General features: G+C 41.3%; 1 protein-coding gene across 1 annotated transcript; it reads left to right on the top strand.

Annotated features, from left to right (window-relative positions):
* Window positions 1–446: 446 nt before the first annotated feature.
* LOC148116253 (vomeronasal type-2 receptor 26-like) lies at window positions 447–26,982 on the top strand. Its single transcript, XM_087883541.1, has 5 exons — window positions 447–547; window positions 13,222–13,513; window positions 21,895–22,113; window positions 22,641–22,770; window positions 25,514–26,982. The coding sequence occupies exons 1-5, from the start codon at window positions 447–449 to the stop codon at window positions 26,416–26,418; spliced, it is 1,647 nt and encodes a 548-aa protein (XP_087739667.1). The 3' UTR covers window positions 26,419–26,982.

The raw sequence follows: 26,982 nt of genomic DNA, 5'->3' as shown, positions 1-26,982 counted from the left end.
ACTAAACCGATTATTCATAAGAGCAAAGAGCTTCCTAGAAGTTCCTGGAAGGACATCAGTGGTTGCCTGAGAGTGTGCCATTTCTTGTACTGCTTTGTTTGTTGTGTTAAGCTTCTGTCAAGCTCAGCATATGCAGAAGAACTCAACATGGTCCTAATCTGAGTACCTTAGATTTGATTGCTTAGATCTCCATCATTTAGCTTCTCAGATATAGACCCATCTCCTAGGCTGATGGCCATGATATCATGATAGAAATCAGGATGTCCTATGTGTGGTGTTCAGCCAATTAATCCAGCTGTCTTTTCTTTCAGGTTCTTCCCTATCTGAGGAACATCAAGTTCAACAACAGTGCTGGAGAGGAAATCTCCTTTTCAGAAAGTACATTGGTGTCTGATTGTTATGATCTTCTTAACTGGCTTTTCCTCCCCAATCAATCTTTTGTCCCCATGAAAGTTGGGCAAATAGATTCCACAGCTTCCCAAGGACAAGATTTGACCATTAACTCTGATGAAATCATCTGGGCCACAAAGGTGAGCTTGAAGGAAAGGTAAATTTAGCAAAGGATTCATTCATTCCAGAGGATGCACATCACTGGGAAACAATAAAAGTCAGGAATTTGATGAAAAAATATGCTTTTGAGTTGAACACATTTGAGATTTGATTTCTGAAAAGTTCAAGATGGGGTAAGATTGGGAAGAATTCCTGCTCGAAACCCTGGACACCATAAAAGCAGGCAGGAATGATTTCCATGGACCATTTCCATTCAGTTGGATCCTCACGATTCTTTCTTTTAGAAAAGCTGTAGCTCCATGTCACAAACCTTCCTTGGCAGTTTGAGGTCCCAGTTCTAATCTCCAGAGTCCATTGGTGGGTCAGGATTGCATTGGCTTATCCTGGTTTCTGGTAAACCATTTCTTTTGAAGGCGTTCTAAAGATGGAAAGAGCAATGTAGAAATGAATAAATGAAGCATATTCACTGCTGGGGCCACCTACAGTATCTCTCTTCTCTTTTTTAGAAGGTGCCCTTTGCCAGGTGTGGCATGAAGAGATGCCATGCAGGAGAGAAAAGAAGCGTTCCAGAAGGAAAGCCGGTTTGCTGCTACCAATGTGACCCTTGTCCAGAAGGGACCATTTCTAATCAGACAGGTAGACTCACTTTAAATGTAGCTCTTCCAGGATCAAGGAAACCAGGGGAAAATATTAATTTTGGAAGGATTTACATGCTTCAGTATATTCATACTTTTCAGCAGACCCTCTCAATTCATGACTCTAAATTGTACTACTCCATAGGCCACTTTTCTTGCCCCTCATAAGTTTAATACAGGTTGGTGACAGGGTTCCAAGTAATACACCCATACGAAGCAAAACTCCAAAGCAGGTAGATTCCTCAAAGAATAGCTTTATTGGATATATCATATTGGCACAGATCTCGTGAAAACTGACTCTGATTGTTCCTACAGTTTACACGTAATTAAAAGTAAAAGTTTATCATTTTCTCAAAGCAATCCAGTCACATGGTCCAATCATGATGCTGCCTGATTGCCTGTTGAGAAGTATTTTGTTTTGGCTACAAAATCCCAGCTATCTAAAATCCCCGCTCCTTATCCCTCAGCTCCAGTGTGACAACATTGAAGCTGTCAAAAATGGCTTCGGTCAGCTCAGCTTCAGGGTTGACAGTTGGTTTTGGAGCACAATTCATGGGTTCCCTACAAGTCTTTCTACTCCTACTTTTGACTAGGTGGGTTCAGGCGATGTGTCTGAGGCGGATCTTGAGAATGTCATCTGGGAGGAGTTCGATCCTGTGACTCCCGAGGACGTGGACAGGATGCTGGGGAGATTGAACGCAACCACATGTTTTTTTTTTATTATTGAAAAGTTTTCAAATACAAATTTTTTCCCCTTTTTCCCCCCTCCCCCTCCCCCTCCCTAACCCCCCCTCCCCACCCGTCCCCCCCTGTGACTTCTTCATAACAAAAAACCTAATTCATAACAGATTACTTGCACCCTTCTCTAAATACTGACCTTTACTTACTAAAAATATTATTAATATTATAACATCCCCCTTTATCCATACATTTCAAGAAAGGAAAAAAAAAAACACCTTATACTATAACATTGTATAATAACTTCTAATTTAGCAAAATAGTATTATAACTCCCAATTTGGCATTAATCTACCCTTTTTCTCCTCTCCCAAACTTATATCTATATATTATTACAACAATTCCAAACCACCTTCCACTTTAAAACTATACAAAAAAATCCTACTTTAACATTTAATCTATATATATTACTATAGTATTTCAAAGCGGCCCTCCCCGTAAAACCTAATTTAACATTTATTCCACTCTATCCATTTCCTCCACTCCCCTAAACATATCACTTAAAAATCCCTTTTCTTAAACTAATCAGTCTGCAAACTAGCTTATTCACCCACTATCCTGCAAAATTATCATACACAACAATTCTTAATATCTTTAATTCATTGCCCACTCTACTTAAAAGTATATGTATATATATTCCATTATATCTAAGTAAGAAAGAAAAGACAATAACTTTAAATTTATAATCCATATAATATCTTCTTTAAAGTCTTTCCACTGGATTATTAAAACCATCATCCATAATAGGGTAACATAGCTTGCTGATGCAACAGTATATTCAAAATCTTCAATCATATCTACCCCCATCAGTAGTAAATATCCTCTTGTATGTATGAAAGTAAAAACAACCACCCGAGTGACATTATAGTTATATTCCATGTAGTAATAATTGTGGTTTTCATCAGGATTATTAATTCCCATCATCGTAGTGGGTAACAACCAGATCTTCTGCATGCCCCAGTATGACTCTTTTGCCTTATAATTCAAGATAATTATAATATAGTTATCAGCACAAAAGGGAGTTCCAAAGTAGATAATTAAAGTCCATCAGTTTAAGGCTCTTTTCACATCCCAAAATTACGACAATGCAGAGGCCTGTCACCATCCTCAGGATAATATTGACCAATACGTTGCCTCCTCTATATTTTCACATACTCATTCATTTTTAAAGTCACTGGCTTCACTGTTGCTTGATTTAGAAATTTCTATTTTTATGCAACCTATTTCTTTTTTTCTTTTCTTTTTGCGGGTTTGGTTTCCATCCTGGTTTCCTTTCTACGGATTGTATATCAACTAGTCGGTTTTGATTCTGCTCTGTAGATTGATCTTGATGGTTTTGTTTTAGTGTCTCATCTTTCTTTTTTGCCCCTTGTATATCCCCTAATTGGTTTCCATGCTTGTCCTTGACTTGATAGGTCATCACATTAAAGTCAGATGCCACTTCTCTCAGATTTGTAAATAATCCAGCTGGGGTATCCAAAAAATCCAAAGGCGGTTTATCTGGTACAATCTCTGTAACTCGATATTTTCCCTTTATTTCCAACTCCTTCTGCTTATCCTGTATTATACCTGAAGACGTTAAGTTCATTTTCAATCTATTTTGATAAAATTCTTCCGCTCTTTCAACAGTATTTAACTGGTATCTTTCTCCTTGATATCTCAATATGATACCAACTGGAGCGTCCCACCTGAATAGGATATTTCTCTTTTTTAACTCAGTCACCAGAAAAGCAAATTTCTTCCTTTCCATTAATATCTTAGGTGGGAGTTCTTTGTAAATCCAAATCTTTCTTCCGTGCAGTTGCAGATTAGAATTGAAGGAATTTTGCACAATATTATTCCTAATTTCCTTGTCTGTAAAATAAATCACTACATCTCTAGGCAATTGCCTTTGCTTGGCAATCCAGGAATTTATTCTGTAAACTCTGTCAATCCTACAAAACACTTCCTCGGGTTGAACCTTTAAAATCCCAGCTAGGAATTCAGAAGATATTTTCCTTAAATCATCTCTGTTATCTTCCTGCAAACCTCTCAGTCTTATCGCATATTCTGTGAAATTATATTGTACCATTAAAACCTCTCTTTCAATCCTCTGTTGCAGATTTTCTACATTACCAGACGTTTGATCAGCCTCCATTTTAGGTTTTTCTTCTGAGCTATTGTCCTGAGTGTTTATCAAATCATTTTCAATTTTTTGAGTTCTATTGTCCAATTTATCTTGAATTTCTTCCATTTTAGACTCTAGTAAATTAGTATTTGTAGCCAACTGTATCATAAATTCTGACAAACCATTAGCCACTTTTAAAAAATTTTGCTCCAAAAAATCAAACTTAGATTTCACCAATTCTTTAATTTCCTGCTTGAATTTTTCAAGATGCTGATTCACAATCTCATCCCTTCTTACAATCTCCTCTAAAAGAAATTCTATTATATTGAAATCAGGTTTCTGAGATTGAAGAGTTAAAACTTGTTCTTTTAAATTGTTAGTAGTGGGGGAATCCCCCCCTCTACTTGTTTGTTTGACTTTATAAGTTTCAGTGCCATGTTTCCGCCCAGGCAAGCTTTGTTAAAAGAAAAAAAAAAAGCAAGAAAAAAAACTTCTTTCCAATCAATAACAATGTCAAGTCTCCAGGGAAAAAAAAAGAGAGAAAAAGACACAGGAGCGAAGTTTTGTCTACAAATGTAGCCAGTGGTGTTTATTCCGCTACATTGTATTAATTGAAAACGGAAGGACTTTTCCTTTCAGCCTCTTCTCCAGCCGCGGCAGACGCCATTTTAAAAAGCTTTTTTTTTCTCCCCCTTTCCTTTCTTCTTTTCTCTTAACTAATTTTTAAAAAAATAAGTAAAATACTTGTGATTCAGTATTACAGGTCCAGCTCAGATTTTCTTTGAATAATCTGTTAAATTCGCAGGCTTGCTCTTGACGCCTGGCTCTGCATTAGCAGAGGTCTCCCAAAGCCCGGAGCTGCGGCTGGGGATATGGGGCATCTCATCCGCTCCGTCCCAAAAGTAAAAAAAAAACTTTTGGGACTCTGCAGAGAGTTCTACCCACCCCTGCCGGCTCTATCTCCGTTTCCTCATGGAAACGGAGTTTTTTCGAGCTGCCATTCCGCTGTGAAGGCGGCTCTGACAGGCAAAGGAAGCTGACGATCCCAAAGGAACGTCTGGCGGCGGCCAGCAGCAAACCGGAAGCCCCCGGTTGCTGCCAAGTGTCTTATCGGAAGAATTGGTTGTCTGCCAGTTTATTTAACCCCTGTCTGTCTGTTTGTGTGCGTGTGTGGGACGGGGACAGAACAGACCCTAAGGAAATGGAATCTCTGTTGGGCCTTCCTGGCCACCTGGATCATATTGTTTTTCCAGGTGAGGTCTTCGCTGAGATGGACTCCCAGGAATTTAAAGGAAGAAACTCTCTCTACACAGTGCCTTACAACTTTGTGTATCATGACAGAGGCATAAAGATTGAAAAATGGCTGGAGGAATTATGAAATGTGCAAACATATGTACAAACATTGTGGATAATATTTGATGAGGAATGAACTTTCATGAAAAAACCAATATGGTTAAAAGGAGACTGAAAAAGTCATGCTTGGAGGAAGTTGAATACTTTTCCCCAAAGATCCTGAAAAAGGAAAAGCAATTATTTGGAGTTGTGTGGATTTGTTGGAAGTAATTGTGGTCTAATGGAAAGAAAGGCAGGGCAAGCTAAACTGAATGTGGCTGGAGGAAACTTCCTTTGTACATTTATAATTCAAAACAGTGTGTAGTCAACTAGAAAAACAGTTACCGTACCATAAAGTTGACACCAAATACATTTCAGAGAAATTCTTCTGCAAATAGCATGGGAAACATGGGAGAGCTCAATTTTTTTACGGTACAGGGCCCACATGAGAAAAGCAGAACCTGCATACTTTCACACTCTTCAATTGTGGCCAAAAGAGGACTGCTATCGCTTAATGTGAGACCTGTCCCAGTTTGGGTGTTCAGGAAAGAAAGACCCTTGACTCCATTTGTAGTGAAATATATACTTTTACTGAAAACAAGTGGTTACAGCATAGCAAAGAGAGATCAGAGGATTTCCCTCTTAGTCCCAATAATTTCCCCTTCACCCAAGTCCTCCCACCCCACCCCCACCCTCCGGTAATTCTTATGATGTCCAATATGTTTCAAATTAGGTGTTTTGGTAGCAGTTCCACATTTTAGCACCTCTTTGGATGGCCGTTCCACATTCCATTCCCAGGCTTGTGGTCTTGGATCTTTCAACCCCTTGAGTCCCTGCCTCAGAATCCCCTTGAGTCCCCTTGAGTCCCCACACAGAATCCCCACCTCAGAATTCCCACTGGTGAGGCCGAATCGAGATATGATCACCAGGGATTACTGAAGCCATCTGTAAGGCTGCCCCTCTAGTCCCAGGCACCGAGGCAAGGCTACTGCCGCAAAAATACCTCACCAGACCCTGCTCACTGAAAAGATCCTGCCCAGCAAAGGTGAGGTTCTCGCCAGAGCCCCGAAGTTCTTACCAGAGCCCCAAAGTTCTCTGCACCAGATTGCCTTAAAAAACTCCACCAATATCATCTACCTCATTTCAGGGGTGGGTTCTAAAATTTTTTACTATCAGTTCTGTGGGTGTGGCTTATTTTGTGGACATGGCTTGATGGTCATGTGACAATTCTTTAGGATTTAGCAGAGGTACTGGTCTACCTGGCTTTTAACGGTCTACTCATTTGTTTTTTGGAGGCACTGGTCTATCCATTTATTTTTGCAGGCACCGGTCTACTCATTTGTTTTTGGAGACACTGGTCTACCCATTTATTTTTGCAGGCACCGGTCTACTCATTTGTTTTTGGAGACACTGGTCTACCCATTTATTTTTGCAGGCACTGGTCTACTCATATGTTTTTGGAAGCATTAGTCTACCCATTTATTTTTGCAGGCACCGGTCTACTCATTTGTTCATATCATCACCGCTACTGGCTCAGCAGAACCGGGTGGAACCGGGAGGAACCCACCACTGCCTCATTTCCTTTCCAGAAATGAGAAATTTCCATTACCACACTAAGTGACTATCATGTTTACCGGTCTGACCATGAAACACGCAGAGGGGATGGTGTTGCTATCTTCTACAAAAAGTCCCTTAATCTGAAAAAGATTCAAGTTACACAGGAGCTTGCTCTTCCTGAGACCATCATCTGCGAACTGACATTAAATACCACATTTTGCTTACTATGTTCCAGAGCCCTTGACTACAACCTTGTTGATGCGAACAAGCTAACCTCACTACTAACATGGGCAGCCTCTTGCCCACAGCCTCTTATCTTTCTTGGTGACCTCAATTTACCTCTTATTAATTGGACTCTAAATGAATGTACATCTGAATCCATATATGCAACCCCATACAATGCAGTCACTACTCTGGGACTGGATCAATTAGTAATAAACAACACCAGACTCAACAACTGCCTTGATCTCATCTTCTGCAACAGTTTAAACTCAATTTATGGTCTACAAACAAAAGAACCCTTTTCCAACAGTGACCACAGCATGATTGACTTTTATCTCCATTTACTTCCTTACAAAGAGGATCATAACAATGGAACCCCAAAGTATAACCTTTAAAAAGCCAACTATGATCTCATAGCTGTGGACCTCTCATCTCGATTGGCACATTCTGTTCAATGACTGTAATACTACTGAAGACCATTATAACATTTTTTTCCTTGAAGTCAAAAGAGTCATTAAACTATACGTATCATTAGTAACCCCCAAAACCAGAAAAAACAAATTACCCATAACGAGGAAGTTTCAATCAAAAAAACAAAACTGGTTACGTAGCTAACTTTAAAAGGCGCTACAAAACCTTATGCCACCAGATAAAGGCAGAATGCACCAATTACCACTGCAAACAAGAGGAAAACCTTTTACACACGAAATCCACCCACGCCTTCTATAATTTTCTAAACACCAAACTTAAAGATGCTTAAAAAGTAAAAAAAAAAAAAAAGTTCCGAAGATCGCGCGTCACTCAGTTGATCTTCGGAACTTTTTTTTTTTTTAACTTTTTAAGCATCTTTAAGTTTGGTGTTTAGAAAATTATTAAAAATGCATTAAAATGTTTTTTAAAAGGTTCCAATGATCATAACTGTGGCGCGCGATCGTTGGAACCTTTTAAAAAACTTTTTAAAAGCATTTTTTTTTACTACCGGTTCGCTGGAACTGGTAGTTAAAAATGCTTTTAAAAAGTTTTTTAAAAGGTTCCCAAGCTCACGCACTACAGCTGATTTCCCTCTAGCTGTTCTACTTACCTTCCGAAGCCTCCTTCTGGTGTGTACTGTGCATGCACACGTGCAGCGCGCGCTTGACACGCATCACACATGCGCGGCCAGCGAACCGGTAGTAAACCAGTTCAGATTTCATCACTAGCTTCAACCACAATAATACATGACCACACAATAGATGCAAACTCAAGGTAAACTGCTCCAAATTCAATGGCAAAAAATACAACTTCAGTAACAGAGTGGTCAATGCCTGGAATGCACTACCTGACTCTGCAGTTACATCCCCAAACTCCCATAACTTTAACCTTAGACTGTCTACTGTTGACCTCACCCCATTCCTAAGAGGTCTGTAAGGGGCGTGCATAAGCGCACCAGCGTGCCTTCCGTCCCTGTCCTACTGTCTCCATTTATTTGTACCCTTTTACTGTGTTTATATTTATGTTTATACTTATACCTGTTAACTTGTACATGTTTGACAAACTAAATAAAATAAAATAAAAATATACATTTTTGACAGTTTATCAAGTGTTATAATGATATACTCATTCCTATTATCCCAGCCAGTCCAAAGGTTTACCATGAGTATCTCACAAGACAAACACAGAGGACAAACATTTCTGGCTCCAACTAGTTATTAGACAACATTCCTGTAGAGTTCATATTAACCTGACATCTTGAGAGATCTATCTACCTATTTTTAAGATCTATGTGAGGTTCGTTTTTAATTCCTTTCCCTGCCATGTGAAAATTGATACTATTATTCACACATAGAGTAGAACTGATTGTCACGTGCCACCATCCCCCTTAACACTCAGGCCAAACTCCATCTTGTACGTCTAGTCAGAGACCTGACCCAATTTCACCTTGACTCTCAAGTAAAGCTGGTCTGTGAATTGACAACAAGAGACACAAACATAATTTCCCCTTTCTGGTGTGCAAAAAAAATATCTAGTGCTAAATGGGGAGGACAATTGCTTTCCCTTGCAATTATCAGAAGAGCAATAATTCTTAATGTATCCCTTGTGGCTTTCTACATTCACAAATCTTCAAAGATAAAACCTGCTTTAAACAACATGCTGTTAGTTCTTAAGGTGGGAGCAGGACATGTAAACTTAGCATGTCTTAAGTGTTTTTTTTTTTATCAGGGTAACCTGGTCTATTCAAATATGCGAGATCCCCTTTATTACTTTGTCGGTAAATATAAATTTAACACTTAGCATGTCTTGCAAACAGGTAATTCCTGGGTTTGGTCAGAGTCAGCTGGCCTCAGTTTTCTCTTTGGTCACAGCCCAAACTCTACTTCTGTCTTACTATCACAGCACCATTGAGAGTGTCCTGACATACAGCATTCTTGCATGATATGGGAACAGCTCTGTAGTGGGCAAAAAAGCTCTACAGAGAATGATTAAAACTGCCCAGAATATCATCGGACTCCAGCTACCAGCCCTGGACGACATCTTCACATCTCGCTGTTTGAGAAAGTTGCATAACATTCTCAGAGACTCTTCCCATCCTGCTTACAATCTTTTTGGACTGTTGCCTTCTGGCAGCAGATACAGAACAATTAAAACTCGGACCACACATTTTCTGAATAGTTTTTATCCCAGAGCTATCATTGCACTCAACAAAGAACTAAAGGCGAGTGAGCTGTTGGACAGCATTACTTGGTCTGTTGTGTGGATGTTTGGGTGGTTTAGGGGTGGGGAATAGTGGTGGATGGGAGTGTGTTTGGGGATTGTTATGTGTGTTAGACCTGGTTTTGGGGTGTTAAGTGAATTTCGTTGTATGGGTATACACGTACAATGACAATAAAGTTATTTATTTATTTATTAAACAGAGATAAGAGAGAATATGGTGGAGATAAATTTGTCCTGACAGCATCCAAGTGGCACAGTTAGCTTCTATTGTGCTAAAGCTCTGGTGGGATTGTAAATGCTATCTGAAATTCAGTTTCTGCACAAACCTTGATTTCTGATCTAGGAGGGAAGGTGACAAGAATGACTGGGCTTCTTGTCTTGCTGCTGCTCTTCTGCTTCCTGCCCCCACCTGCTGCTAAGAGGATGCCAGCTAAATGTGTATTGACAACTCCTTTCCGGATACAGGAAAGATTGAACTATTACAGGACTAATGGACTCATTATTGGTGGGAATTTTCTCCTGACAACCATGATTTCATCCAACATCCCAGGCTTTCAAAAACGCCCAACTTTGCTTCATCTTAAACTTGTGTAAGTTTTTATCTGGAGGGGAAATATATAAATAACTGTTTGCTTTGTTTTGGATTCAGGGCCTACTATCAGAAATACTTGTTCTGGTGATGCTTCTAATGTCCTCCATCAATATCCTTAAGAGCCTCCATTGCTGGCAGCTTTTAAGAAGAGATGGGACAGCCACTTGTCTGGAATGGTGTAGAGTCTTTTGTTTATGCAGGGGGTTGAGCTAGAAGGCCTCCAAGGCTTCCTCCCAATTCAGTTAGCAGAATAACAGAGTAACAGAGTTGGAAGGAATGTTGGAGGTCTTCTAGTCCAACCCTCTGCTCAGGCAGAAGCCCTAAATCATTTCAGACTAATGGTTGTCCAATCTCTTCTTAAAAAGTTCCAGTATTGGAGTCCCTACAACTTCTGGAGGCAAGTCGTTTCAATGATTAATTGTTCTAACTGTCAGGAAATTCCTCCTTAGTTCTAGGTTGCTTCTCTCCTGGATTAGTTTCCACCCATTGCTTCTTCTCCTGCCTTTATTCTATCCTAGCATAGTTCAAATCTTTGTGCCTGTTAAGGATATTGTTGTTGTGTTAGCAACCAGCAGAGTATAGTGCACAGAGAAACATTGCTGACAAAAATGAAATAAGAGATATGTGCAAACTGGTTTATCAAACGTTTACTTTATAGTGGAAAATAAACAATCTCATAGTCTTTTAAACAGTCCAAGTCTTTGCCAGTTAAATCAGTCCAGGGATACAAAAACTCTTCTTACCACACAAACAGTAGTTGGTTAGAATAACAAACTCACTCTGGTTCACAAACCATGATGGTAGCAGATCCACCCAACGATGATAGCACAATGGTAGCAACTCCTCACACAACGATAGCATATCATCAACTGAATACATTACGGTACCTTTCTTAAATATGTTTACAACTAATTACAGAATGACTAGCATTACAATGATGTAGCATTAAAACTTAAAGTCACAGAACACATATATTGCCTGGACAACCTATTAGGCTCAAACCATATCCTAACAATGCCTTTCTCTATAGCCTGCCAAGCTCATAAAATAGGGAATAATTCCCAATCTTTCCAGAACTCTACAATAGATGATAAGCCACCTAAAAAGTGAGGAAGGACAACACCTTAGAAATTATGCTGATTTCCTGAAAAAGTTGACTTATTATAATATTGATTTAGATAGAAAATCCTTTGGAAAAATCAAATGAAAGCTTGATTCTTGTGTGGGATACTGTAAAAAAAAAAAAGACAAAACTCAGTTTTGGAATCAGCTCATGAATAATGGCTTTCAGGAAATTGATGCTGCAATTCCAGTTTGTGCTCAGCATTGGTCCCAATCTTCTTTATTACTAACATATTGATTATAGAATTCTCTGCTTTGTCCAAGGTGCCTAACCTGTGTCTTTTTTCTTGCCATGAGACCATAATACCTTCTGGTATCAGCCATCTAAAATTAATATTGTATTTCATTAGTTTCAAGGTCAAAAATTGGTAAGGTCTTCACAGTTCTCTGACTCTTCTTGGTACTTACTTTAAAACTACTAATTTCCTTTTCCTTTATATTCTATAGGCTCATCTCTTGTCCTATGTAATATTTCATCCCGAGTTGATTTCTTGACCATTCTGACATATGTTTCTTTTGATAAATTATGTCTTCTCGCATAATTTGTCTGAACTCTGTACATTTCATCTATTTCCACTGACATTTCTTCTCTTCCTATTCCAAGTGCTTTCGCTAGTATTTATGCTATAATTTCCGGGAGTCTTCTCTTTCTTCTCTTATGTTTTGAAAGCATAAATAATGGGCTAATCTTGTTATTTAATCCAGTGTACAAGGTAGTATTTCCTGCTATTCCAATCAATCTTGTTCTTGCCTTCTTTTCTTTCTGGATCTTATCTTATCTTTTCCCCACACGTCTTCTTGCTGTTCTTCCATTGGGAGGGGGTTTCTCTTCCACCCCTCCTTCTAGCTGGAGTTGTTTCTCTTTAAAGTCCACCCAAGGATCCCTTCGAAAGTGTTTAACTTTTAATCTTCCCTTTACATTCACTTTCAATGATCAAAACTGATTTCGGCCAGATCTAATCCACCATTGTTCTGCTTGCTTCTCACTTATTTTGTCCAGCTGTCAGTTCTTTTGGATGGCTATTGCTGGTCATCTTCTCCCCTGTCTAGTCTCTGAGGAATTCTCCTGCTTCCTGATATGGCGCGCAATCTGCTCCCGATCTGCAGAATGCCCCTTTTCTTTGGATGTCCCGCCAGAATCCTCCTTGACTTCAAAAGCTTACCAGATGGTTGGAAACTGGCTGTGTATTGTGGAGCTACCTGTTCACACACCCATTCAGCCTGACAGATGGCCCTGCCCACTGAAGCACTCACAACTTCTGAAGGCAAATTGTTCCACTGGTTAATTGTCCTCATTGTTAGAAAGTTTTTCCTTAATTCCAGGTTGCTTCTCTCCTTGATTACTTTCCATCTGTTGTTTCTTGTCTTACCTTCTGGTGCTTTGGAAAACAAGTTGACCCTCACCTCTTTACAGCAGCCCCTCAAATCCTGGAATACTGCTATCATGTCACCTCTAGTCCTTCTTACAGACACTGGTGCAAAATAAAGCAGTGAGGAATGATAGAGGGGTATAAAATGGTCTGTGATATAGACAAGTTTCTTTCCCCCCCATTTTTTACAAAGTCATCCAAGTTTAATCAAGGACCTTTGTATAAAAACCAGGAAAATCCAATCAATTGAAGACTTCCTGCTCCATACTACATTTAAAAAGGCAACATCTACTAGCACGCACACTTTCCTATAATTTTTTTCCATGTTGTTGTTTTTTCACTCTAGATTTATAGCCAAGAACTACCAGCACTTCATGGCCTTAGTGTTTGCAGTCAGAGAGATCAACAAGGATTTGGTTCTGCTGCCCAACATCACCCTTGGCTTCAATATCTATAGCAATTTCCAGATTGAGATGTCAATTTCCTCGAACAGCCTCTCCCTACTCTCCACACGAGGCCGAATGGTTCCCGGTTATAAATGTGACAGGCAGGACCCTCTGCTCTCTGTCGTTGGAGGTCTCAACTCCAAATCCTCAAGGCTGATGGCCTCCATCTTCAGCATCTTTAAGGTCCCAAAGGTAAGGAGGCTCCATTGGATGCAGTATGGAGTAGACAAACAACAGAAACAGATACAGAAACCAGAGATAAAAACAAAACCATTGGGGCGGTCATATGAAGAGTATGTAACACAGACAAATCTACACTATAGTTGAATTCATTTTTGTATTTTATTTGTCAAGACATATTTTTTTTATATTTAACCCCCAAAGATACTGATATGTTTTTGAAGTGCTGCACTTGCCAACAGGAATTCTTTCCTAACTTATGCTTCATAAAAGTGAAACTTTTTAATGAATTTGATTTTCTCGGTGAGATTGATTTGAATCAATTTGAGTGAATTTGTTCCCTTGACTTCTGTCCAGTGGTGGTATTCGGCCGGTTCAGACCAGTTCAGGCAGACTGGTAGTGACGAACTGCAGGTGGGGCCCACCCACATGTCAAGCTGCCCCGGCACTATGCCATCCTATTTAGCCAAGTTTTCTAAGCCGCGCTCATGCATGTAAACTCCATGTGCAATCAAAGCGTATGCACGGAAGGCACACACAAACAAACTGAGTGTGTATGTGTGTGCACGCTCACATTTTTGGTGCATGGCGAACCAGTGGTAAAATTATGTGAAACCCACCTCTGCTCTGTCATGTCACAACTAGGCAAAATATGTAACTGGTGGTTCTTCCTTAGAAGGGAACAACCTTAAACTCACAAAGTCACTGAACCTGACTCATGGGGCAAGACAGAACACATTGATTTCCCTCTAAATCTCCATAAACCTTTATCAAGAATCCCACTTTCTCCAGCTTGGTGTTGACTTTAAGTTCTCTCATGAAGACAGCGCAGTTTATCCTTCCTTCTTCCGGATTAACCCCAGTGAATTCCCTCAATATGTGGGTTTAGTCCAGCTGCTCCTGCATTTCCAGTGGAACTGGGTTGGGCTTCTGGCCCCTGAAGATGACAGTGGAGAAAATTTCATCTCAACTCTGATGCCGATGTTGAAGGAGAAGGGGATCTGCCTGGCCTTCACTGAAAAGTTGAAATCGGACATCTTTACTACTACACAGTCCAAATTGCTTCATGTTTTCAAGACTTGGTCTAAAGCTGAAGTTATTATTCTGTTTGGAGATTCCAGTAGCAGTGCAAACATACAGGTGGTTGTATATGGTCATGAACTAATGAGAAAAACACCATTTCAGAAAGTTTGGATCCTGACTTCCCATTGGAAACTTAATGTGGTGGGATCTAAAAACATATTGCAACTTATCAAGCCCTTCCATGGGGCTTTGCATTTTAGGCATCACACTGGAGATGTGTCAGATTTCAACCATTTTCTCATGTCTTTAGACCCTTTGAACCCACAAGGGGATCTTTTTCTCTCTCCATGGTGGGAAAAGATCTTTGGCTGCATGATTCCCAAACCAGGAGATAGCCCTAAAAAGGGGAAAAAAACATGCACAGGAAAGGAGAATTTGGAGAATGTGCCAACTTACATCTTTGAGACCAGCATGACAGGTGAAAGTTACAATATCTACAATGCCATTTATGCTGTGGCGCACGCATTGCATGCCATGTATGGATCAGTAACTCAACCAATCATGAAGAGGCCTGGAAAGAAGATCTCAAATTTCCAGTCATGGCAGGTAATTTCTATGACTTTTTATCCAGTCTACAGATCTTTAGAGAGAAGGTTTTCCATATGTACAGTAGCGCCCAAAATTGTGGAAACCTTTTGGGAAAAGTGTATTTTCTAAAATTAGCTAATAACACCACTTTTTTGGGGAGTAGTACCATAAAATTATATATCAATGGAAAGATAATTTAATTAATGCAATAACTTTTATGAAGGATTTGCTATTATTTGTATTTGTTTATTGAATAGCCCGAAGGCCTTTTCAAACAAAACAGAAAAGAAAAAGTGAAAAAGACAAAACAGTTACAAAAATAACAATCTAAAAATATATGATATATGACATTAAAATTTTACAATATCAGATTTCACTAGCTAAGTTGCCAAGACTAGATAACCCAAATAAGATAGCTCCTCTCTAACTGAGCTCATCTTTCTTACAATCAATGAAATTTTTTTCGATATAACTGGCTCGTATTGCTGTCATCCTTTTAAGATAGCGAGTGATCGCTCTTACCAGGCAGGGGAGGAGAGTCAGCCTTCAACAGAAATGCTAATTTATGCCTTATATTCCAGTGGGGAAATTTATTTATAATTGAGGACAGATATTGTTTTCTTACTTCCTCATACAGCCTACATTCGAATATTATATGTGCCGTGTCCTCCACGACGTTTACCCCACATATGCATGTTCTTTTGTCATACGGGATTTTCCGGTAACAGCCAAATCTAACGTTGGTATCTAGAAGTTCGAATCTAAACTTAACAAATAACTGTCTCTCCACTGATGGCATTTCTAAATGTAAATACTTTTCCAGGGTGAAAGTTGTTTTAACTGCTGTCAGCAGTTTAAGGGAGTGATTAGTTGAAAGAGTTGCCATGTCCATTTGCCCATGTATATCTTTAATCCGTTGTTTAACTTGCTTCAGTGTGTCACACAACAGGAACCCTACGCCATATCGGTTCAATATTTCTGACAGCCAGGTTAGCCAGGAATACCTTTGAGGATTTGAAATCTGCTGTTCCTCTAGGCAGATTTTGGGGAGTCTGCTGGCTTCCATCTGAGTCATTTTTAGCCAGTAGGCTACCGCCCTAGCGATTGTATAGGTGTACAGTGAGAAATGTCCCAATTCAGCTCTGACGGCTGCAGCTGAAGTGGAATTGTTTACCCCGAGCATCCTCCTTAACAAATTATTTTGAGTTCTCTCCAATATGGGGGCCTCTGTAAGACCCCAAATTTCAGCACCATAGAGCATGATCGGAACAAGTTTAGCCTGAAAGACTTTACGAAGAGGTAAAATGGAGGTTGGTTGGATTCGTTTACTTAATTTGGATACAAGGCTTGCTCCTGCTCTGACCTTTTGATAAAGGTATTGATGGTGCGGAGTCCAACCTCCTGCACTGGAAAAAACAATTCCAAGATAAGTATATTGGGTAACTTGCTCAATTTTTGTGTCATTAATCTGCCAATTGTGCTTTTTATTCTTATTGCCAAAGACTAAAACTTTTGATTTAGCTACATTTATAGTCAAGTGGTTTGTAGTACAATAACGTGTGAGCTTGTCAAGAAGTCTCCTCATTCCTATTTGGGTTCTAGAAAACAGCACTAAGTCATCGGCATACATTAATACGTTAATAAATCTAGAGCCTATTTGGGGGCTGTGCATCAGAAGATCTTCCAGCTGTGCTGGGAGATTTGCTATTAGAATAGCAGTTACAGTATAAAGAAGAAAAGTGAAACAGATAGAAAAAACAAGATGTAGAAAAATGATCACCCTAGAAAAAATGAGATATGCCAAAATTATCCCCATGTCAGTTCATACTTAGTTGGGTACCCTTTAGCATGAAATACGGCCTTACAACATCTTCCCATGGAGTGAACCAAGTTTTTTAGTTCTGTAGCTGTTATAATGTGATTGAATGATGGCTTCTATTAACTGGGTTTTATTCAGGTATGCCTCCTTTCAGTACTCAAGAAAGAAAAACCCCAACTCCATTTTCATAGAGAGAGGTACTTTTACTGAGTATGAACTGAATGCAACCAAAGAAAAGCAAGGTCTGAGGCAATAGGCGCGAAAATCACATACAGAAAGCATCCTTAAAACCCTCCCCCGAAAGATTCAGTCAGGATTATCCAATCGACATCCCCCCAAGGGGTCATGTGGGGTGCAGCTTCCAATGGCTCCATCCTCCTGGTATGCCAGGACGGTTGACCTTGACTGGTTATCAGTGCGCCTCCCAGCTGCAGAGAAACGCTGATGAAAACTATCTCCAATTTACTCCACCAGCTCACTTCCCTCCTCCCAAATATCCAGACAGCTCCCCCCTCCCCCCGTTACAATGGCAGCCGAGCAAGCAAGTAATATAAAGGCGGAGATTGACAACTGGGTTGCTTCTGACCAGCGGTGGGTTCCTCCCTGTTCCGCCAGGTTCCGCGGAGCCGGTAGCGGTGACGATATGATGTCACCAAACTTGTTCTGCCCCCCCGCCCCCCCGCATTATTCTTACCTTTTATTTGGCCCCACCCCCAATCTATTGCTGCCTCCTGAGTCCCAGATGATGGGCTATAAGGAAAAAAAACTGTTTAAACTCTTGCGGGGGGCTTCAAAGGGCCGCCCTACAGCTGATCAGTGGTAAAAGGCAGTTTGGTGGTAGACCGGTGCCTCCAAAAACAAATGAGCAGACCGGTGCCTCCAAAAACAAATGAGCAGACTGGTGCCTCCAAAAACAAATGAGCAGACCGGTGCCTGCAAAAATAAATGGGTAGACCAGTGCCTGTAAAAATACATGAGTAGACTGGTGCCTGCAAAAATAAATGGGTAGACCAGTGCCTGTAAAAATACATGAGTAGACCGGTGCCTCCAAAAACAAATGAGCAGACCGATGCCTGCAAAAATAAATGGGTAGACCAGTGCCTGTAAAAATACATGAGTAGACCGGTGCCTGCAAAAAATAAATGGGTAGATCGGTACAGCTCTGCAAGCAGTTAAAAGCCTGGTAGACCAGTACCTCTGCTAAATCCTAAAGAATTGTCACATGACCATCAAGCCACACCCACAAAGTAAGCCATGCCCACAGAACCGGTAGTAAAAAAGTTTAGAACGCACCCCTGCTTCTGACTAACAAGTTTCTTTAGTCGGCTCCATAGATTTTCCATTGTGTTAAGGTCTGGGCAATTCCCAGGCCATTCCAGCAGTGGAATATTATTATCTTGAAACTCCCCCCCCCCAAAAAAAGTGGTGTCATTAGTCATCAAACCTCAAAAATACACTTACCCAAAAGGTTTCCACAATTTTGGCCACTACTGTATTTTTTGAATTACTGATTAAATATCTGTATTGTTTGAAAGCAGGCTGCTTAAAAAATGGCCAACAGCTTTAAGACCTCTCTCTAACCTGCAATTAGTGGCTATAAAAGCTGTGCAGAGAGGCAGCTAAGGGTTAGGCGTGGTGGTTGGTGTGTGATTGTCTGTGTATTTCCAGACAAACAACCTGAAGCAACCTGAAGCAATCTAAAGCAGGTGGAGAAAGCTACTGTTCTCCAGCAGTAGGACTTACAAGGTATAATAGTTGGTGGAAAACTGGAGAAGGTATAAAAGAAATGGGAACGAATGGAGTAGTGAGCAGGGGGAACTCTCTCTTGAGTGCCAAGGGACTTGTGTGGTTATGTTCACTCTTTTGGGTTTTGGAGCCCAGTCACTTGGGTATACGTTACTACTGTAACACTCTCTACATGGGGCTCCCCTTGAAGAGTGCTCGGAGGCTCCAACTGGTCCAGAATGCGGCCGCGCGGGTGGTTATGGGGGCGACTCGGTGCACCCACATAACACCCCTCTTGCGCAAGCTGCACTGGCTCCCGGTGGTCTTCCGGGTGCGATTCAAGGTGTTGGTCACCACCTTTAAAGTGCTCCATGGTTTAGGACCAGGGTATATACAAGACCGCCTTCTGCCAGCAACAGCCTCCCACTGGCCAATACACTCCCACAGAGAGGGGCTCCTCAGGGTGCTGTCGGCCAAACAATGCCGACTGGCGACACCCAGGGGGAGATCCTTCTCTGTGGGGGCACCAGCCCTCTGGAATGAGCTGCCCCTAGAGATTCGTCTCATCCCCGACCTGCGTACCTTTCGCCGCGCCCTGAAGACCCTTTTGTTCCAACAAGCCAGGCTGGCCTAATACAAATTTTATAATGGGTGTATGTTTGTTTTAATCTATGAGCCAAATTTTTATATATTCAATTTTAAATTGTTTTAAATTTTGTAAATTTATATGTGTTTTAATATGGCTGTACACCGCCCTGAGTCCTTCAGGAGAAGGGCGGTATAGAAGTCCAATAAACATAAACATAAACATACGTAACAGAACCTGTGACAAAGTGGTGGCAGTAGTGGGATATCCAAAAACGTCAGCATATCCAAAAAGTCAAGGCATCCTAAAAAGTTGGGATATACAAAAAGAGGGGAATTGCATTAAAAAAAGGGTGGGATATCTAACACAGAACAGCATCCACATAAGTGGAGGTGGCTTACACTGAAAAAGTATAGCCCAGGTCCAAATAGACCACGGTCTGGTAGTGGCTGTGGCCTGGGGGTTGGGTCAGAGTCAGAGGACAGTCTGAGTCACTTTGTGCAAGATCTTCTCATCATTCCCACCACCCATCTCCTTCCACTTATGACTGTATGACTGTAACTTCGTTGCTTGTATCCTTATGATTTATATTGATATTGTTCCTGATTGCTTATTTGTACCCTATGACTATCATTAAGTGTTGTACCTTATGATTCTTGATGAACGTATCTTTTCTTTTATGTACACTGAGAGCGTATGCACCAAGACAAATTCCTTGTGTGTCCAATCACACTTGGCCAATAAAAAAAAAGTAAAAAATCTATATTTCATTGAAGTCCTTTTGGGCACATTTGCAGTTTCCTCAGTGTGTAGCCTAAGTCTAACCTGAAAAAGACACTCAGAATAATAGAGTTGGAAGGGACTCTGGAGGTCTTCTAGTCCAACCCCCCTACTCGAGCAGGAGACCCTATATCTGTGATGGCGAACCTATGGCAGAGGTGCCACAGGTGGCACGTGGAGCCATATCTGAGGGCACACGAGCGTTGCCCTAGCTCAGCTCCAGCACACATATGCCTGCCGGCCAGCTGATTTTCGGGCCTTCCGGGCCCACCGGAAGTTGGGAAATGGGTTGTTTCCAGCCTCCAGCCCCCCCTCCAGGGGGGTTGAGGGAGGCCGTTTTTGCCCTCCCCAGGCTCCTAGAAAGCCTCTGGAGCCTGGGGAGAGTGAAAAACAGGTCCACTGTGCCATCACGTGCCAAAAGCGGGGGAGTGCGGAGGGAGCATGTGCACGTCAGAGGAGAGCGGGGCACGGATGAGCATTAAATTATGGGCACACACACACACACGATCCCCCCACTCTGCCCCCACTTTTGGCACACGACACCAAAAAGGTTAGCCATCACTGCCCTATACCACACCAAACAAATGGTAGTCCAATCTCCTCCTCCTCCTCCTCCTCCTCCTCCTCCTCCTCCTCCTCCTCCTCCTCCTCCTCCTCCTCCTCTTCCTCTTCCCCTTCCCCTTCCCCTTCTCCTTCTCCTTCTCCTTCTTCTTTTAAGTAATAAGGGAACTTACTTTATTTTTTTAAATATTGGAGGCAAGCTGTTCCACCAATTGATTGTTCTCACTGTCAGGAAATTTCTCTTTAGTTCTACGCTGGGTTTCTCCTTGACAAGTTTCCATCAATTACTTCTTGTAACTCGATTAAACTTAAATGGTTACACAATTTAACTTGGTTTTTGCACCTCTGGCTTATCATCTTGGGTGACCGAACCACATTTGCTTAGTTTGCCATTTGTAGTGTTGCTGTTTTGATTGTGTGAAAACAACTTCAATACACACGGGAAGAATTGAACTGGACCACTTGATTCCTGGTCTGAAATTCATCAGACTTTTGTCAGGCAAAGAATAAACATTGGACCTCTCTGGACAGTGAAATGACAAACCAAGGCAGACACTTCCTTTCACGTGCCCTCCCCCACCACTACCATCCGCACACAACCTGGTCAGACCTGTTTTCTGCATTATCCTGTCTTTGACTGTCACATAGGAAAGTCAGTGGAATTGGAACAGTTCCAATTCTATCACTATTCTGATAGAAATTATTTAATCATTCCCCAAGTCCTTGATCCAAAGTAAACATTTAAAAATGTATATAATCAATTATCATCATCTCCTTTTAATAACCCCATAATCCCTTGCAGGGTGGAGTCTGGGCAACTGAGCTGAGTATTTACTGGCCATATGCCCTTCCTGTCGCCAATGCAGAGTTATATTCAGCAGATATATTCTCATTGTGCCCAGAGAGAGAAATATCTGCCTCTACCTAGGATCAAATTCACAGCCTCCTGATTGTGAGGTGAGAGCTCCACCTCTAGGCCACTGCACCACTCCCATATATAATCAATTATCCCAGGAATAAAACCATGCAATGAATTTTGTAGTATGCATTACAATTTTCATGTTTAGGTATCAGTGAAACTGGACTTGAAGAAACCATTATACAAATGCCCAGTGAGAAGAGACACTTTTGTAATTTTGAGAAAAGAGTCAAATATTTGTTGTTAGTCCTGATTACTTAGCTCTCCACCAAGGCAACTCTTGTTTCTTAGACATACACACATGTCCCAATATAATAGCCATCAGAGAACGATAGAAGCCATGATGTCCTTCCGTGAAGTATTCTAATTTCTGAAAGTCTCTTTTCTTTCAGCTTCTTTACTATTTGAGGAAGATCCAATTCAACAACAGTGCTGGAGATGAAGTCTCATTCTCAGAAAATGGATTGGGATCTGCTCGATATGATCTCCTCAACTGGGTTCTCTTCCCCAATCGATCTTTTGTCCCCACAAAAGTTGGGCAAATCAATCCCAGGGCTCCCTTAGGCCAGGATTTCACTATTAAGAAAGATGTGATCATCTGGGCCACAAAGGTGAGCTGGAAGGAAATGTAATTTCATGGAAAGATTCATTCTGTCCTTGGGATGCAGAATATCCTACCAACTGGACAACAAGTCTATTGAATCAGGAAACATGGCAGCTATTTGGTGAATAAAAACTGATTTGCATGTAACACATTTGAATTCTGATTTGTGTCAATCCACAAAGGGTTGGGATTGGGAAGAACATCTACTTGAAACCCAAAATTCAGACAGAAACAGTGATTTCTAGGGACTGTTCCTGTTCGAATAGATCCTCATAATTCTGTGTCTTGGCTGTAGCTCAATGTCACAAGCCTTCCTTTGCATGCAAAAGTCCCAGTTCTAATCTCCAGAATTCATTTGTGGATTAGGAATGGCACTTGCCAGAGTCCCACATGAGCTGTTCTTGGTTTCTGGTAGACCCTGGTGAACAGTCTTCTTTTGCAGACATTCTGAAGATGGAAATAGGATTACGGAGAGCAATAAATAAAGCCCGTCTATTGCTTAGTCGTCTTAAGCATTTCTGCTTTCTCTTTAAGGAAGTGCCCTTTGCCAGGTGTGGCATGAAGAGGTGCCAGGCAGGAGAGAGGAGAAGAGTTCCAAAGGGCGAGGAGGTTTGCTGCTACCAATGTCACCCTTGTCCAGAAGGGACCATTTCTAATCAGACAGGTAAAGCAGACTTCAAATGCAGATCTTTCCAGATCAAGCAATCCATCCAATAGATCAAAGTATTTATTGTTGTTCTTGTCATTTTTGGTAAGATTGACATGGTTCAAAGCATTCATATTTTCCATCAGAATCTTTCAGTTTATTTATCTAAACTCTCCTCTTCCCTCACCTTTCTCATCAATTTAATGCAGTGTAGTTTGAGCGCAGAATTCATTGGTCCCCCACCAGTGGTGAAATTCAAAATTTTAAACTATTGGTTTTGTGCGCGTGGCTTGGTAGGTGTGACAGGGGAAGGATACTGCAAAATCCCCATTCCATCCCCACTCCTGGGGGAAGGATATTGCAAAATCTCCATTCCCACCCCACTCTGGGACCAGCCAGAGGTGGTATTTGCTGGTTCTCTGAACTACTCAAAATTTCTGCTACTGGTTCTCTGAACTACTCAAAATTTCCGCTACCGGTTCTCCAGAACCTGTCAGAACCTACTGGATTTCACCCCTGTTCCACACTAGTCTGTTTATTGTCAAATCGAATTGGGAAAATAAATTTCTTTTCCTGAAGAAGCAAAGTTTGTGCTTTGAGCTATTTATGTGTGTTTCTTTTGTCAGCAAGAAAATTATTATTTCCCAGGAAATTATTAGACCTGTCTGAGAAAGAGAAGATCTGTCTGTCTAAATCTCCTAGGGCAGTGATGGCTAACCTTTTTGCTGTCACGTGCCAAAAGTGGGGGAAGAGTAGGGGGGTTCGTGCGTGTGCGTGCCCACACCAATAATTCAATGCCCACCCGTGCCCTGCCCTCCTGCGCACGTGTGCATACTCCCCCTGCGCTCCCCCCGCTTTTGGCACATGATGGCATAGTGGGCCCATTTTTCAGTCTCCCCAGGCTCCAGAGGCTTTCTAGGAGCCTGGGGAGGGGAAAAACAGCCTTCCTCAACCCCCCTGAAGGCCCTCCGGAGGCCAGAAACAGCCCATTTCCCGACTTCTGGTGGGCCCAGAAGGCCCAAAAATCAGCTGGCCGGCGGGCACATGTGTGCTGGAGCTGAGCTAGGGCAACGCTCGTGTGCCCTCAGATATGGCTCCGCGTGCCACCTGTGGCACCCGTGCCATGGGTTCACCATCCCAGTCCTAGGGTTTACAACAACTCACCACGGCCAACTCACCATGGCCAACTCATCACAGGATAATTCACGGTGAGACAGGAATTATACTAATATCAAAGAAACAGTGGAATAGAATCATTAAGGAAAGGATGCCAAAGAGGGGATAAAATAAAATGTGAATGGCAAAAATTAGAATATTTTTTAAAAAAATTATTTAAAATGATTGAAGTGAATTGTTGAATTATCCTGCAGTGAGTTATTCCATGGTGAGCTGTCCATGGCAAGTTGTCCCAAAGCAAATTGGGTATGGTGAGTTGTCCCATTCCAATCTCCTAACCCTTCCCTACAAAAAAAAAAAGTCAGAAAGAGCAGAAGTGAAGCATAAAGCATAGAAATTGACCCAGAGATAATCAACAGATAATGTACACACAAACAAAATACAGTGGTACCTTGATACTCACCATTAATTGGTTCCAGGAGACATGATGAGTATCAAAAACGACGAGTACCCCCCCCCAAAAAAATCCCATATGGAATAATGTAGTGAGTCACAAGGCTGCTGACACCAACATGTTTTAGCTTGTGCATTGAGTACCAAACAAACAATGAGTACCAGGACAACATTTTTGCATCAAAATACGCTGAGTACCAAATTCGATGAGTTTCAAACCAGTTGAGTACCAAGGTACCACTGTAGCAGTCTTCCTGGATGACAGATCTAAGAGTCTTTTGGGGGTTCCAGTATAAACATAACTATTAATGGTTATGGTTTACAGTTGACAATCTCTCATACTGAAAGCCACAGTAATTATGGAAATTCCAGGTGACTGAAGACCAGTGGTGAAATGTAAAATTTGTTACTACTGGTTCTGTGGGCATGGCTTGGTGGGAGGGGGAGGTAATGTGACAGGGTGGGCGTGGCCAACTTTTTATTTTTAACTTTTAAAAGCATTTTTTCTACAACCTCTTCAGCAGACGATCCCATTTGAGTTGCCTGATCATCAAAGGTTATTGTTTTCTTTTAAAAGCTATGGTTTTTTGTTTTGTTTTGTTTTGTTTTTTTGCTTTTAAAAGAAAAAAAAAGCCTCTGACGATCAGGCAACTCAGCTGGGATCGTCAGAGCCTTTTAAAATTATTTTTTCTACAACCTCTTCAGCCAAAGAGGTTGTAGAAAAAAATGCTTTTAAAAGGCTCTGACGATCCCAGCTGAGCCATGCGATCATCAGAGGCTTTTTTTTTTTTTTACTTTTAAAAGAGGTTGTAGAAAAAATGCTTTTAAAAGTAAAAAAAAAAGCCTCTGATGATCGCGTGGCTCAGCTGGGCATGGTGGGGGGGGAGGGATTTTTGCTATCAGTTCTCCAAACCACCCACCGCCATCACTAGCGGATCGGGCGATCCGGTCCGAACTGGGAGCATTTCACTCCTGCTGAAGAGAGTATTTTTCCCCCCACAGCAAACTGACAAAGCCAACTCAGGTTGAACAGATAGTGATCTCTAGCTAAACTATACACAAGGTTATCATAAAGGATGTTTTACTTTTCAATGCACCATAAAGTGCACAGTGGGTCATTCCATCATTATATTTGTGGGTTGGCCACAGTAGAAATCCTTGAAATCCTTTAGACAAGGACTCTTCATTTCAGATGCAGCCCACTGTGATCCTTGCCCAGAAGACCAATACCCCAACAAGCACAAGGACCACTGCATTGCCAAGAAGATCCACTTCCTTGCCTATGAAGAGACCCTAGGATACATTTTAGTATCTTTAGCTCTGTCTCTCTCTGTGATCACATCTGCAGTCCTGGTAATTTTCCTTATCCATCGTGACACCCCAATCGTCAAAGCCAACAACCGCGATCTCGCCTACATCCTCCTGGTCTCCCTCCTGGTCTGCTTCCTCTGCTCCTTCCTCTTCATTGGTCAACCAGGGAAGATCACCTGTCTCTTCCGACAAACTGCCTTTGCCATTCTCTTTTCCCTGGCGGTTGCCTCTGTTTTGGCAAAAACTGTCATGGTGGTTCTGGCCTTCATGGCCACCAAGCCAGGAAACAAGGCAAGGAAGTTCTTAGGAAAACCTCTGACCAACTCCATTGTCTTAGCCTGTCCCCTGGTCCAAGCAATTCTTTGTGCCACCTGGATGATAACCTGTCCCCCATTTCCAAACTTAGACTTCCACTCACTAGTAGGAGAGACCATCTTGGAATGTAATGAAGGTTCCACTTTAATGTTTTACACTGTCCTTGCTTACCTGGGTTTCCTGGCCCTTGTCAGTTTCACAGTGGCCTTTCTGGCTAGGAACTTGCCTGACAGCTTTAACGAAGCAAAATTCATTACTTTTAGCATGCTGATCTTTTGCAGTGTTTGGATCACTTTCCTCCCCACCTACCTGAGCACCAAAGGGAAGTCCATGGTGGCCGTGGAGATTTTCTCCATTTTGGCCTCTGGAGTTGCTCTCTTGGCTTGTATCTTTCTCCCCAAATGCTTCATTATTCTATTTAGGCCACATCTGAATTGCAGAGAAAATATCATAAGAAATAAGAATTTCTAATTAATGCAGCGATAGACCACATTTATATTTATTATTGAGGAATGTTTATAATGTAATAAGATTTTAATATGTGTTTTAACTTGTAGTTTTACATGTAATAAGATGTATCTTTTAAAGCCTCCTTGGGCTTTGTGCTGTTATTGTCAAAAAAATCCTGATGCTCTGTCATGGCAGGAAAATTCAGTTGGATTTTTAAGAGGAGCTTTAAAATATTAACACTTGAGTTTTGCAAAGAGGCATGTTGTCAGACCTGGAAGCCATCTTTTACCTTTGAGCCTTCAGGCCTGCCACAAATTCTACTGTGGGAAAATGGGAGGAGGGATTGTGTGGAGTGAAGAAGATATGTAGTCAAAATAACATTCTTTTCAGAAAGTCAAGGCCACTTTTCCCAGAAGCTGCGCTGAGAAGACTGGGGAGGTATCTTCTATTCTGATTGGTTTGTGTGATGGACATGTGGGTGATGGGCAAGAACTTGAACTTTCTTTTGGGTGAGGAAAACCCGGAAGCTCTCAGATTCAGGTTTTCCCAGGTGTGCCAATATGACATCTGTAATAAAAATTAACT

Source organism: Pantherophis guttatus, chromosome 1, assembly GCF_059756535.1.
Source record: "Pantherophis guttatus breed Tessera chromosome 1, ASM5975653v1, whole genome shotgun sequence".
NCBI classification, from domain to species: Eukaryota; Metazoa; Chordata; class Lepidosauria; order Squamata; family Colubridae; genus Pantherophis; species Pantherophis guttatus.
Note: the sequence above shows the minus strand (reverse complement) of the source record. Positions and strands in the feature narration are given on the sequence as shown.